Source organism: Schistocerca cancellata, chromosome 5 (genome assembly GCF_023864275.1).
Source record: "Schistocerca cancellata isolate TAMUIC-IGC-003103 chromosome 5, iqSchCanc2.1, whole genome shotgun sequence".
NCBI classification, from domain to species: Eukaryota; Metazoa; Arthropoda; class Insecta; order Orthoptera; family Acrididae; genus Schistocerca; species Schistocerca cancellata.
The window spans coordinates 617244147-617259822 of NC_064630.1; the positions used below are offsets into that span (position 1 = coordinate 617244147).

Genomic DNA, 15676 nt, shown 5'->3' on the forward strand with positions numbered 1-15676 from the left:
TCCGGTTAGCAGCTCAAGGTCTATGATATGAAGTTAGTTTGTAGTAAAAAATTTCTGTTACTGATAAATCAGGTTTATGTACATTATTTAAGAATAGTTTTCTGAGCATTGCTGGTGAATTAATTACAAATTTAGTTTCTACAGGGAATTATATAACTTTTTTGAAAATGCCTTTCTGTGAGCCGGCCAGAGTGGCCAAGCAGTTCTAGGCACTTCAGTCTGGAACCGTACAACTGCTATGGTTGTAGGTTCGAATCGTGCCCCAGATGTGTGTGATGTCCTTAGATTAGTTAGGTTTAAGTAGTTCTAAGTTCTACGGGACTGATGACCTCAGATGTTAAGTCCCATAGTGCTCAGCGCCATTTGAACGATTTTGAATGTTTCTGTGATTGATGTCTGAAATACTCTTCTATGATACAGACAATGGGGAGATTGAGTCAATAATTAAATAACTGAAGACTAAGGATTCTCATCGATATGATTGAGTGCCTAGTAGAGTACTAAAGTACTGTGCTGCATATGTTAGCCATGTACTTAACCATATTTTCAATTTCTTCTTTAAAAAGATCAGTTTCTTGTACGATTAAAGTTCTCAGTAATAAAGCCACTTTTCAAAAAAGGAGAAAGGGATAATATAGACAATTTTAGACCTATTTCTATGCCATCAGATTTTGCTAAAGTTATTCAAAAGTCTGTGTACATGAGGATAATTGATCATTTTGTATCACATAATTTGCTATCAAATGTACAGTTCGGCTTTCAAAGTTGTTATATTCTCTTTTCTCTTTGAGGTACTGCATGGGTTAAACAAAAGCTTTCGAACGCAAGGCATATTTTTTGATTTAACTACAGAATACAGAGAGTAGCTCACAACTGGTTCACCTCATACTTTAACAACACACAGCAAAAGGTCATTATTCACAGTGTTGAGAATGGCTGTGAGGTGGGGTCTGAGTGGGGTATGATCAAATGGGGGAGGGGGGTGTTCCAGGGCCACGCCTGTTCCTTATTTATATAAATGATACGCCCTTTAGTATTACAGATAACCCTAAAATATTTCTGTTTGCTGATGACACTAACTTGGTAGTAAGGGATGTTGTGTGTAACATTGTCTTTGTTTCAAATAGTGCAGTTCATGACGTAAGTTCATGGCGTGTAGAAAATGAACTAACGTTAAATCACAGTAAGACTCAGGTTTTATATTTTCTAATACACAATTCAACAAAACCCTACATTTCAATTTCACAGAATGGGCATATGACTAGTGAAACTGAATAGTTCAAATAGATAGTTAATTGTCGTGGAAATCCCATGTTCAGGATCATGTTCAAAGACTTAATGCTGCCACTTTTATTATTCGTACGGTATCTAAAGTAAGTGATTGTTCGACATGAAAATTAGTCAACTTTGCTTATTTTCATTAACTTATGTCGTATGGTATTATATTTTAGGGTCGTCTTCCCATTCTAAACAGATATTTTTGGCTCACAAACAGGAGGTTTGGGCAATAAGTGGTGTTAATTTGCGAACCTCTTGTCGACCCCTGTTCACTAGTCTATTTTGACATTGGCCTCCCAATTCATATATTCTTCATTGTCGTTTCTTGCTAACAATATCAGCATATTCCCAAGGATCAGCATATTCCCAGTCTGAAATCCAACCTGCATTTGTATCGGGCTTCGTTAACTCTTGTGTAGAAACATGTGCAGTATACTGCTGCATCCGCTTTCAGTAAGCTACCACAAGAATTAAAAAACCTTAAAAGTAATCCACGAGTTTTCAAATCGAAACTGAAAAGTTTTCTCATGGGTCACTCCTCCTACTGTGTTCCTTGAAAAATTAAGCTAATTCTTATGTTATGTTGTTGACTGCATGTACTTACACTTATGGCTTGACTTTTTTGGTTTCATAAACATTTTATTTTCATCTGTTATTTCTTTTATGTTGTAATTTCATGTATTGACGTGTTCCATGACCTTGGAGATTTGGTCCTCAATTTAGTACTACGGAATTGATACATAAAAAAAAGGAATAAATGATAACTTAATGCAATATGTCTTTTCGAATTCCTGCAAATCAGTGGTAAATTTGCTAACAATGTCCATAGCAGCGTATAATACTGGTAAGATTGGGTCTGACACTCATGTGGGAGTTTTCTGAAATACATAAATTCGAAAGCCTAGTGTTTTCATCTACAACGACAATAAGTACTTGAATTTTTTTCTTTTTGAGAGTGCTGAAGGGCACTCTGGTTATTCGATACCCAAGATCGCATAAAATATTCTTTTATTTAAGACAGCCGGTTTCAACAGACTACGCTGTCATCTTCAGGTCTTAAAATCTTTTTGTTGTAAGACTTTTACATTTTACACTGACATCACACACAAAAATTGTATTAAAACAGCACATTATAAAAAATTGGCACGGCTAAAATACTTAAAAACATAAAGCACCTTGTGTAACAGGCTATATCCATATACAAATTTCTCACAGTTGCTAGCTGCATCACAAAAACGCAGAACACTAAAACACAACTGTTACTGCTGCTGGACATATTCTAAACAGTGCAGATCCACTTTAAATGGTGTATAAGGTACCTTACAGACCATTTAAAGTGGGCTGCTCTGTTTAGAATATGTCCAGCTTATGTAGACAGTGTGATAAGGTAACTTATACACAATTTTAAGTGGGTTTGCACTGTTTAGAATATGTCTAGCATATGTAAGCAGTTGTGATTTTAAGATCTCAAGATGACAGCATAGTCTGCTGAAATTCATTGTTTTCAATAAAAGAAAATATTTTATGCAATCTTGGCTGTTGAATGGTTTTCACGTAATAAATACATCATGTTCGAACGGTTAGCTAGTATAATTCATGAAGGATACAGAAACAGAAAATAAAGGTAACATTGAAGATAAAAAACCTGAAAATGTTTCTTCCGTATGCTGTTTACGTGTGTTGGGAAATGACAATTAGTATCACTGGAGACAGTTTCAACAAGAAAAACATAGAAACGTTTTGAGTGATCCACAACAAGCGTGTTAATAATGACTGTTGCTTTCTCTTCTTTGACGAGGGTTACAGTGGATGGAAGATAATTTTCGACTAACGACGTTGAGTCCTATATCAAGATTAGGAAGAAGGTCCAACCATACTTTAGTGCATCATATAAATATCGAGTATGTATACTTTGCTTACATTAGATAAGCGACACCGGCCTTAGATTAAATGCACTAACGTAATTTCACTATACGCTAAGCCTTTATTCTTGAGAAGCAGAAAGACAGCTTTCCTACCACTAGAGCAGAGGTACACTAACTTTTCCCCTGACAGAACACTATGAGAATCCTGGTAGTACGATGGAAAAGCTAGTTTATTTTGAAAGTTAATAAAAATCAACAAAATTTTAAAACATCAGAAAACTTGTTTTTCATAGCCATTATTTCAATTTTAAATCATAACTAACATCATAGAAATCATCATAATATTTTTAAAAAATAATTATTTATTTCAAACTGCTAACTCCAAGTCGATAAATTAACCCCCACTCTATTGAAGCAAAAATATCTCTGATGCATCGTGAAACAGTATAGTTAGATATTAGTTACACTTCTATTTTTTGACAACCTGCTCATCAATAGCCCATGCCATTATATCTATTACACATGGCTTAATAAGTTTTTATACATTTGAGTTAGCTTCACTATTAAGCGCAATATGGTAACTTACATGTTAAAATGCTTCAGTTACATGTTCGTTTTGAGTTTTGTAGAAGTAGTTATCTGATCAGCGCACACTCCGCTGCAGAGTGAAAGTCTCATTCTGGAAACATCCCCCAGGTTGTGGCTAAGCCATGTCTCCGTAGTATCCTTTTTTTCAGGAGTGCTAGTTCTGCAAGGTTCGCAGGAGAGCTTCTGTAAAGTTTGGAAGGTAGGAGACGAGATATTGGCAGAAGTAAAGCTGTGAGGACTGGGCGTGAGTCGTGCTTCGGTAGCTCAGATGGTAGAGCACTTGCCCGCGAAAGGCAAAGGTCTCGAGTTCGAGTCTCGGTCGGGCACACAGTTTTAATCTTCCAGGAAGTTTCAGTTATCTGATGTTCAGATTTTCCTATTGAGTCCTGCTATCTTTTCAAATAGTATCGTTTCATTTGTGATCAGCATGCATTGTTTCTAAGTGGCTGGGGTAGACGAACTGCGAGGTTTGTTTGACACAAAACACACTGCAGCAGGAGCATCTGATTCGGCAGTGCACATAAACCGAAATTTTAAATCGTACTCTCTTTTACGTCTATTTATATGTGGCACGTCTTCGTTAACGCTTCATTTTGAACAAGTCGCTCTTGCCGTATCTTCTCTTCTTCAATAGTAGATGTAACAGCTGAATTACAACCTCTATCCATCAAAGTTACCTTTATAAATATGAATACAGGGATGTAATTAATTTTAATCGCAGAAACAACAAGAATTTACTTGTGAATCAGTTATTACTCTCACAGATAATTTTCCTCCAGAATGTGGACGTATGTGTGCTAAACACTGAGCAAGAAATTTACTGATTTATTTTAATGGAATAATATTTCGGAAATACTGTCAACAGTAGGACCTACTTATGCTGCCACGTGCCATACTAATGAGCTCTTTGCCATGTGTAACGCTGACAACAGAAGAGAGAAAACCAAAGTGGTTGTAATAAATTGTAGAGTGGATTGGACGTGCGGTGAATCGACTTTCCCCGATCTTCATCCTATGCCAACACAATCGCGCCGTACAGATCACCTGGATCCCGTGAAAGTGCATCACAAGTACGTTCTTGTTGAAATATGGTGCATATTTGTGGTAATTATTATAAAATTAATTATATGGAGGCTGTTGTAACTGAATGATCCAACAAGTGAAAGAGGAATACATTTTGAACATCTATTCAACATGCAGGCAGACAGGTAGGCAGAGCAAACGACTATGGTTACAATATTAGAATGCATAGTTTGGCAGTTATTCCAATAACGACGTCTTGCAGCTTCTACTGAGCATTATTAGTAAGAAGCAAGGACCATGTTAATGGTGGTTGCGCAATATAAGCTACTTTCATGAAGGATTAAACTTAAAGAAATATCTAATGTTATTGGTAATTACAAGAATATGATGTGTCAGCAGCGCTCAATTATGAAATTTACATCCGCAGTATATATATATATATATATATATATATATATATATATATATATATATATATATATATACACCAAAAATTTGTCTAGTAAAAGATGTAAGGTTTGAAGTGGGTCATGAAGTTCAAACCAAGGTCAAGTCCATTTTTGCAAATGATGACCTCTATTCTTTATTCCATAACCATATTCTACGTCAAAAAATACGCACTGTTCGTAGTAGAACATTTTTTTCGAAAAACCAATTGTTTATCTCCAGGGGCGCTTCATTGTAACTTTCCCAGGTTACCAGTATCTCGAGAACGAAGCGAGAGCGGGATAAATTTTCAGTGAAAACTTGTATGGTTTCTGAACTTCTTCCACTGGTGAAATTTTCGTTACTTTGAAATGGCCTTGAAATTCTTCAATAGTGACTGACCAGGAAGCAAATATCGTCGGAATTAGCGGAACACAGTGAGCACCATGTGGAGGTTGCCCAGCAGACTTCGTACACTGTTAGGCCTGGAAAGGGCTGATTAACATGGTTTTCACTGGAAATTTAGGATCTCAGATGCTCGATCATCTGCCCATTTTGCCTAATGCACATTTGCACTCTCTGTCGGAAACTGGTCTCGACATCATTCAATGTTTGATGGGTGATTGCCTGGAAAACCACCACAATCATTTCTCTCGTATCTTCTTCTTCTGGCGTCGTCGGGGGAGTGGAGTATACCTTCTGTTCCAAAGCTCCCCATAACAAGAAGTCGAATGGTATTAAGTCTGGCGATCTTGGCGGGAATTCACGAACTGCGCTACCGATACCAACCATCGATTCGGGTAAGTTGTAGTAAAGTACCTTCTGATAGGTAAGGGCTGATGTGCAGGGGCGCAGTCACATTGAAACCACATACGTGCTCGTATGACTAGGAAGAAATTAGTAAAGAAAGCACCAGATTCCGGAGCATATGAAAATGGCGCAAGCCGTTCGACGTTACACCATAAAAAACAGGACGTATCACGTAGTCTCCAACAATGACCGCCCAGACAGTGATTGATCACAGTCTCTGTGTAAGGTGATCTCGTAGCCAGCGCGGAATTGCTTCCGCCCAGTACTGTGCGTTATGGAGATTGTCTCCTCTCATATTGTCGAAGTTCGCCTCGTCTGTAAAGAGAATGGGTGCGAAGAGAAAGGGATCACAAAGTATTTGCTTATCGACCCATCTACAAAATGCCAGGTGTCCCTCAGGATCCCCATGCTCAATTGCTTGCGTGATATGTGGGTGGAATTTAAAATAACTTGAAACACGAGATACCGTTGATCGAGGCACGCCATGCATTCTCTGAATCTGACGAGTCGAAAGCTGTCGATCTTCAGTGACGATAGCACGAACTCCCAGCGCAATCGACTCTCTTGGGCCCGTCTTTCGTCCGTCCCTTTTCAAAGTCTGTCGTTCAACTCGTCTTACCTAATTGTAACCTTCGTGGAATGACGGGCATCGGGATACCTTTCGGCATATAATCTTTGCGTGGTTGCATAATAATCGCGACACTCGCCAACAATTTTTATAATTCTCACTATCTGTTCAAAAGGTTCAAATGGCTCTGAACCCTATGGGACTAAACGTCTGAGATCATCAGTTCCCTAGGACTCAGAACTACTTAAACCTAACTAACCTAAGGACATCACACACAGCCATGCCCGAGGCAGGATTCGAACCTGCGACCGTAGCGGTCGCGCGGTTCCAGACTGTAGCGCCCAGAACCGCTCGGCCACCCCTGTCGGCTCACTATTCGTAACGGCGTGTAATCAGCCATTTCGGGCAGATTATAGTCGGAAAATGAATTACACTGTTCACTTTTACTATTATTGGTTTTCTTAGGTTTTTCCTTAACGAAACATCCAGCAAGCTTGTTGCAGGACAACTGACTTATTACAGTGGACGTGACCCATTTGTTTACACATGCTCGCTGTTGTTTACGTCACAACGTGAAGCCAAAACATACGGTATTCAAGTCCACTCTTTCAGAAAATGTGTCTTTCAAGAGGGCAAATTTACATATCTCGATACAGACTTTAAAAATAAAATAAAGAAATACCCCACTTTAATCCGTCCTTTTCAAATATGGAGAGAAGCAGAAACGGAAGACGGGTCCGAAAAGTTGATTGCGAGACAAGGTGACTCAGATAAATTTTTCTCTTGTAGGGTCCAAATGTTCGTTGAGAATAATTTTGCTTGTACGAATTTGGAAAAATTTCACTTCGCAGGAACTCATTAGTGTCTCGAGAGACGAGATTGTTGTGAGTCCCACGAGACGAAATTCATCAGAGTTTGTAGAGGTGGAATTTTTCTAAATCCCTTAGCACAAAGTTCATAAGAGAAAAATTTATGAGCCAAGCCAGTCAAGAATCGTTCTAAGTGAGCACAGCCGAGAAATTTTCAGTGTCTCCAAAGGTAAAATTTCTCTGAACCGCAGTCATGATGCCAAATTCCCCGACGGTGACACTTATTAATTATCCTCAAAGCTCCACCCGTCTCTTCTCTGATTGTGTCGGCAAAAGCACAATGCTGGTCCTAATTCTGCGCCCTCCAAGTGGTGCACATTGGGTTCTGTTAATGCCTATGGTATTTGCTTTAGGTTAACTCCTACTGAAGAATTTCAAGGCCATTCCTAGTCCACGAGAATTTCACCAGTCGACGGATTTCATAAACCGTACGAGACTTTCACTGGAGGTTTTTCCCGATCTCACTTCACTCTCGAGATAATGGTAAGCTGCGAAAGTTACAATGAAGTGCCCCCTGGCGAAAAACCAGTGGTTTTTCAGAAAAAAATGTTCCCTACAAACAATGCGTTTTTTTTCTTTTTTCAACTGAAAACTGAAGTTTCGTGCCCCGTGTCGTTAGATGTAATTTATACATGAATGTACTAAAAGTCAACTCTAAGACAATGTAAGTTCGGGGCTGAGATACAAGTTTGGACCTTCCTTTTTGGTCGGCAGCCCTGAGTAAGCTACGGTATCGCATTTGGGCACCTCTCACAACTAGAATTAACGTACCTACGTACCTATACTTTGACAGTACTTTTCTGCTATCCAAACGCTTTAGGCGAGGCCTTCTTGGATACCTAAGCTAGCATGGGGGGTTCTCATAGAGATCAGTTCATTTTATAATCTGTCTGGAAGCTCCAGATTGTGTACTCAACCCTATCGAGGGAAACATTTCTTTTGTGCACCTTAATTCAATTCGAAAATAAGGAACACTTTTCCTTTAAACATTATAGTCAGTATTAAAGTTCCTCTTCCACTATCCGTTTCCGAAACTGAATGTCTCTAATAGATCCTAGTACTGCAGTGGTAGACCCAAGTACTTGTGTACTGCGTATTGTGGACGTCGAACTGAGGCTGACAATGTAAGTAATGGAAGCTGAACACCAAAGACGTATTTTCAATGTATTTATTATTCGGACGACTATTTTCGACGCTGCATTTGCGTTGTCTTCAGGTCTTGTTTATCAAACTTGTACTTATATGGGTACAACACCTGCTATAACAATTTAATTGATGTAAAATGTACGATACCACACTACTTCAAAATCACCCTATGCATGTACACATCAATACATGGAAAGGTTTCAAAACATATAATTATTTACAGAACCTTGAATCATAAAATGGATAAAAGTGCACAAACATAAAAACACGCAGTAGGAAAATGTTTCACAATAATCATACGTATGGTAATTACCTTGTGTGAAAAAGCTAGAATCTTATAAGGCAATTACTGGCTTATTTTAAACCCGTGACAGTGTAAAACAACATAGTCTCAAACATATGTAAATTTTGAAAAGGGGGAAATATCAGACAGGATGCAACTGAACATATGCAGTGCTGTACAACAAACATGATATATAAAAACATATCTAAACGGTGTAATATAAGTAAAAAGGCAGCAAGGAACCCACATGGTGTAGGTCGCCCGCAAGTTAAATAAAAAGTAATAACATCTGTAAATACGCGGATACCTCCAAGGATCAGAAGTAGCTAACTGATCTGAGGCCCTTGACTACTGTAAAAGACCTGTAAATAACTGTGAATGCTGAAATCTCAGGTGTCATGCGTGCTATCTTATCTATACATAATAAATGAAACATAATAATAAATAAAAATAATAAATAAAAGACAACTAAAATAAAAATAAACGTAGAAAAAGCATCCATTTTTATCTAATCCAAATTTAATGAAAATCATCCTAAGTAAAATGGGTTAAATAATGCCATTGTCAATTTACTTGCAGTAATACTAGAACAGAGTATTACCATTATATCCGGTTGCCCATAGTCAACGCCGCATCAAAAGTAGATATCAAGTGTGGAACATTTGTCTGGTAGCACACTATACTCCTATCGTATAAGGTATACATATGATGTCATATGTATAACAGCATGTTCTCCAAGAAAGGTGTAAATGACAATAAAACTTATAAGAATTTAGGAAGTACTGATGATGGAACAGACTGTCGTCTTTTCCGAAATGCGGCAGATATACGAGTAAATGTGCCGCTCCTGTCAACCATTTTTCTGGATTCGCATCTAAATTTCGCTGCAGGGGCGTTTCTATTGGAGTCATGTGTCGCTGTTGACAATGATCGGAGTTTGGATGGAGATGCTAGTTCGGTAGCCTTCTTGTCACCTAATCGCTAATTGTTTGGGCACCAAATTTTGTCCCTATCCATCAAAACGACACCGCCTTATATTATCAGAGATACAATAAACGGTTACACATAAAAATACAACACTCATGCAAAGATAGAGATTGATGTTAATGTACAGTTTGTCAAGTAAAATCGTGGCCGGGTTAAACAGTAAAAAATTATACACACATCAACAAAAGTTTAGCATCACCCCGGTTCCCAGAAATCCTGACGACAGGCACAGTCCCTTTGACTGTTCAGAGATGTCACTAAATCCGCCCAAAGATGTAAACAATCGTGCATGAGCAGCGCCCAGTAGACGGAGGGCGTCAGTCAGCCTATTAGTTCCAGTCATTCCACCAGGAAGGAGGTACACAACTCGTGTTGTCTGTAGTTCAACCATGTCTAGACGGTCAATACCGGTTCGATCGAGTCCGCATTGTTACTTTGTACCAGGAAGGGCTCTCAATAAGGGAAATGTCCAGGCGTCTGGGAGTGAACCAAAGGGATGTTGTTCGGACATGGACGAGATACAGGAACTGTGGATCACATGCCTCGCTCAGGCCACCCAAGGGCTACTACGAATAATGGCTCGGATGAACCCAGACAGCAACGCCACCATGTTGAATAATGCATTTCGTGCAGCCACAGAATGTCGTGTTACGACTCAAAGTGTGCACAATAGGCTGTACCATGCGCTACTTCATTCCCGACGTCCATGGCGAGGTCCATCTTTGCAACCACGACACCATGTAGCGCGGTACAAATGGGCCCAACAACATGCCGAATGGACCGCTCAGGATTGGCATCACATTCTCTTCACCGATGAGTGTCGCATATATCTTCAACCAGACAATCGTCAGAAACGTGTTTTCAGGCAACCCGGTCAGGATGATCGCCTTAGACATACTGACCAGCGAATGCAGCAAGGTGGGGGCTCCCTGCTGCTTTGGGGTGGCATTATGTGGGGACGACGTGCGCCCCTGATGGTCATGGAAGGCGCCGTAACGGCTGTACGATGAGTGAATGCCATCCTCCGACCTATAGTGCAACAATATCGGCAGCAATTGGCAAGGCATTCGTCTTCATGGACTACAATTCGCGGCCCCATTGTGCACATCTTTTGAATGAGTTCCTTCAGGATAACGACATCGCTCGACTAGAGTGGCCAGCATGTTCTCCAGACATGAATCCTATCGGACATGCCTAGGATAGACTGAAGAGGGCTGTTTATGTACGACGTGACCCACCAATCACTCTGAGGGATCTATGCCGAATCGCTTTTGAGGAGTGGGACAATGTGGACCAACAGTGCCTTGATGAACTTGTGGATAGTATGCAACGACGAATACAGCCATGCATCAATGCAAGAGGACGTGCTGCTGGGTACTAGAGGTACCGGTGTGTACAGCAGTCTGGACAGCCACCTCTGAAGGTCTCGCTGTTTGGTGGTACAACATGCCATGTGTGGTTTTCATGAGCAATAAAAATGATGTTTATGTTGGTCTGTGTTGAAATTTTCTGTACAGGTTCCAGAACTCTTGGAACCGAGGGATGCATAACTTTTTTTGATGTGTATATTTGACAACAAAATAAATTTTATAAATCTTTTACATACATTATATATGAACGAAAGAAAGATACAATTACAATTAATAATATGTCCAGTCAAGTGCAGCGTCAATAATTGTTTGGAATCTCCGAGACATGCTTGAAACCAAGTTTTTCGCTTATTCACCTGGAAGAGACCTCCAAAGCGTCAAATCTGTGTTGACAGCGTTTTCAAAGTGAGTTTTGCTTTCACATGACGCAATGTTACGAATGGGTTGCCCAAAAAAAAATTAAAATCTTTTTTCCGTATTTGGATTCACTTCACTGACTGAGCCACGTTTTAAACCAATTTATAGCGCGTTACCCTCTTTTTTAAAAATGAATTTGATTTCCCGGTACATTTAGACGTCGCGGCGTTACTTATTATCGGATGTTTGGTGTGACAACCCCAAAAAGCTACGCGTATGCTGTACTCGTATCTATTCGTGTGCCTCAGCCAAGAATTAAAAGTAACCTAATGTTTCTATGGATATCAAAGACAATAGTTCCCTCAGTTTGGCTGGGAAAGAACTAAGGCCATATCTTTTACCATCTGTGTGTAATGGGGACCACGCTCATACTTAACAGACTGTAAAAGAAGAACGAAAATCTGTCTGCATACGCGGCGGATTTAATCTCTTGCGATCTCCATTCAATAAATCCATATGTTATTTTTTGCCTTGTTCATAATGGAGATGATGTTTTGAATGTGTAACACCATTCACTTTCCCTAACTGATTGAGCCCCGTCACAAACTTCACACAATACTTGTACAACTGGAATTTTAATACCATCTGCTCTAGTTGATGTAGCCAAATTAAATATTTCATTTATAATTTATCCACACGTAATGTGTTAGAGACGATGTTTTATCTTCCAGATCACAAATTTCAGTGTCCGCTAGCCTGAAGGAATTGGCTCACAATAGCGCATACCGGACGCGTCAGTGTCAATGGCTGCTTTTCCAGGAGACAATGAAACTCTTCTTTGACACCTGCTGTCTCCCGAAACCACGATGGCCAGGAAATTCCCGTTGAAGACGCGAAAACAGTCTTCCCCGTACAGTGTTTGGAAAACTAATATTTACTAAACAGCCAACAAGGTTACGATACTGTATATAAGCCACGTTCGGCTGCCAGTCGCCACACGGTGCTGCCAGCTGCAGACCACGCCATGGCTAAACTGCTGGTGAGTGCCTCCATGTCTTCGCCAATCATATTCGAATAAGCTTCCGTTGCCGTGATTGTCAACACTTCATCTGGAGTTCCTTACTGATCGTTGTGTACAGGCGCTAGTGGAGACGAATCTAATATGGCTTTCCTCCTCGAGAGATGAAATTGTCACCATCTGACCATTTCAAGAGCGTTAAAACTATCGTTTCATTATGATGAACCTATTTTTAAGTATAGTTTGGAGCGTCTGTTGCTACATAGCTATTGATCATCAACTCAAAATAGTTAGTTCTAAACCACGTCATATCTTACAACAAGAAAGATTTATCCTCTTAATACACTGACAAAATTTCTACTTGCAAGAAGACAAATCATATTCTGTAACCAGTAGGTCATTGTTATAGGGTACATAAAGCCAAATCTGACATACGTTATACCTGTCGCGAGTAATTGGGTATTTCGTATATTTGCAACCGGAGGAATTTGAGAAATTAAACGCTAACAGCATTCCATTGGTAAAAAGAAATTATTTAACATTTTTAAGATACAGTGATACGATTTACACGATTAAAAATTATGATACAAGCTGGCATTTCAAATTACTGTATATTAAAAAAACATAACCGTATTCGTCGAATTCTTGGAATCAGTTTATTCTCTTGTTTAGACACAGACGAACCTTAGTTATACTTCCTGCATACGAATATTGTCTGTCTTTTACAATTTGGTCTTGTGGTGGTAATGTGAGGCCAATGACGTACTGCACTAGTTTGTACGGAACCAGTCTTGTTGGGCGCTGATGCTTCTCGCGTAGTAGTTCTGCTTCTGTACTGCTGAATGCCTATCTCTCCTTATGTGTCATGTCTTATCTCTACTTGCGCAGTGGCACTGCTATTCCGAATTTTAATTATAGCAGACAACTGTTTTTATTACGGTTAATATTGGAATTCTTACAGTCCCTCTCCGTATGTGGCACTTAGCTTTAAAATTTCCATTTCCATTACGTGGAGCATAAAATTCGGGGATCCGTCGCTACAAAAATAAAATTTTCTGAGTAATAGCCGTTCATTAGAATTTGCAACTCGCATAAAAAATGAAAAGTAATCAGTCAAAAGAATGGTGAGGTTGCATGTTCATACCAGTTATTGGAAACTTGTAATAAATTGAAGTATGTGGTGCTACGAATAAACCAAGATATTTGATTACACTTCTCATGATTTCATCTCTTTCACGCGCCGACGGAGGCACATAAACACCCAGTGGTGCATGTTTTAAACAAACAGTTTTTCCTATCTACAGGGTGTTTCAAAACTGACCGGTATATTTGAAATGGCAATAAAAACTAAACGAGCAGCGATAGAAATACACCGTTTGTTGCAATATGCTTGGGACAACAGTACATTTTCAGGCAGACAAACTTTCGAAATTACAGTAGTTACAATTTTCAACAACAGATGGCGCTGCGGTCTGGGAAACTCTATAGTACGATATTTTCCACATATCCACCATGCGTAGCAATAATATGGCGTAGTCTCTGAATGAAATTACCCGAAACCTTTGACAACGTGTCTGGCGGAATGGCTTCACATGCAGATGAGATGTACTGCTTCAGCTGTTCAATTTTTTCTGGATTCTGGCGTACACCCGGTCTTTCAAGTGTCCCCACAGAAAGAAGTCACAGGGGTTCATGTCTGGCGAATAGGGAGGCCAATCCACGCCGCCTCCTGTATGTTTCGGATAGCCCAAAGCAATCACACGATCATCGAAATATTCATTCAGGAAATTAAAGACGTCGGCCGTGCGATGTGGCCGGGCACAATCTTGCATAAACCACGAGGTGTTCGCAGTGTCGTCTAAGGCAGTTTGTACCGCCACAAATTCATGAAGAATGTCCAGATTGTCAAAGGTTTCGGGTAATTTCATTCAGAGACTACGCCATATTATTGCTACGCATGGTGGATATGTGGAAAATATCGTACTATAGAGTTTCCCAGACCGCAGCGCCATCTGTTGTTGAAAATTGTAACTACTGTAATTTCGAAAGTTTGTCCGCCTGAAAATGTACTGTTGTCCCAAGCATATTGCAACAAACGGTGTATTTCTATCGCTGCTCGTTTAGTTTTTATTGCCGTTTCAAATATACCGGTCATTTTTGAAACACCCTGTACTTGCACGTGCAACTAGTTTGTTACATCAAAATGTGATTTACGTCTTGTCACAAACACTTTTCAGAAATGAACTTACCTTTTTATCTAGCTGTAATTGCCCAAATAATGGCGATAACATATTTGTGTCTGTGTGTGTTTGTGTGTGTGGTGTGTGTGTGTGTGTGTGTGTGTGTGTGTGTGTGTCTGTGTGTGTGTGTGTGTGTGTGTATGTGTGTGTGAGTGTGTAGCGAACAATGGTGCGAACAGCAAGTCGCTCTACGAGTACCCAAAACAAGCGGGAGAGGGTAACATGTATCACAGGCGTTAGTAGCATCGTGTAGAATCCGTACCTACCGCCACTGGCACTCAAATACAATTAACCTTCCATTCATTAGAGTAGCTTGGTCCGCAGCTCGTGGTCTAGTGGCTAGCGTTGCAGCCTCTGGATCACGGAGTCCCGGGTTCGATTCCCGGCCTAGTTGGTGATTTTCCCTGCACGGGGACAGGGTCTTTGTGTTGTCCACATCATTTCATTATCATCATCATCATCATTCATGCAGTGGTAATATTGGACTGTGTAAAAATAGAACTGTGTCAAAATTGGAAGTTTTTACGGGAGCTAATGACCACGCAGTTGAGCGCCCCACAAACCAAATATCATCATTATCGTTAGAATAGCTTTGGTATGACGCTGATTCGCGACGCATGTCATTTGGGAGTAAAGTATCATCAGCTACCGAAAAATGTAAGTGCACTAAAACGTATCTCCACATCAGTGAAAGTATTACTAATGACACAAACCACAATTTGCGGAGAATAAGAAAGACATTTTGTCAATGCTTAGGATCGAAATCTTTTGTGTCATTACGGGAAAAAATGCTGTTGCAGAGCTGAGAAAGACAGTTAACAGCTTAGAGTTTTGTTAGCTTTTTCTGG

At 39.8% G+C, this 15676-nt stretch overlaps 1 protein-coding gene across 2 annotated transcripts in view; it reads left to right on the plus strand.

The window, feature by feature from the left end:
* LOC126189012 (uncharacterized) overlaps nucleotides 1-15676 on the plus strand; it is a 118660-nt gene that overhangs the window by 32042 nt on the left and 70942 nt on the right. The window contains exon 1 of one of the 2 annotated variants that reach the window (XM_049930826.1): nucleotides 12588-12609. The exons of the other annotated variant lie outside the window; for it this stretch is intronic. Within the exon in view, the coding sequence (XP_049786783.1) occupies nucleotides 12595-12609 (15 nt within the window). The 5' untranslated portion in view covers nucleotides 12588-12594. Of the gene's footprint in view, nucleotides 1-12587; nucleotides 12610-15676 lie in introns of those variants that run through there. 2 annotated transcript variants of the gene reach the window in all.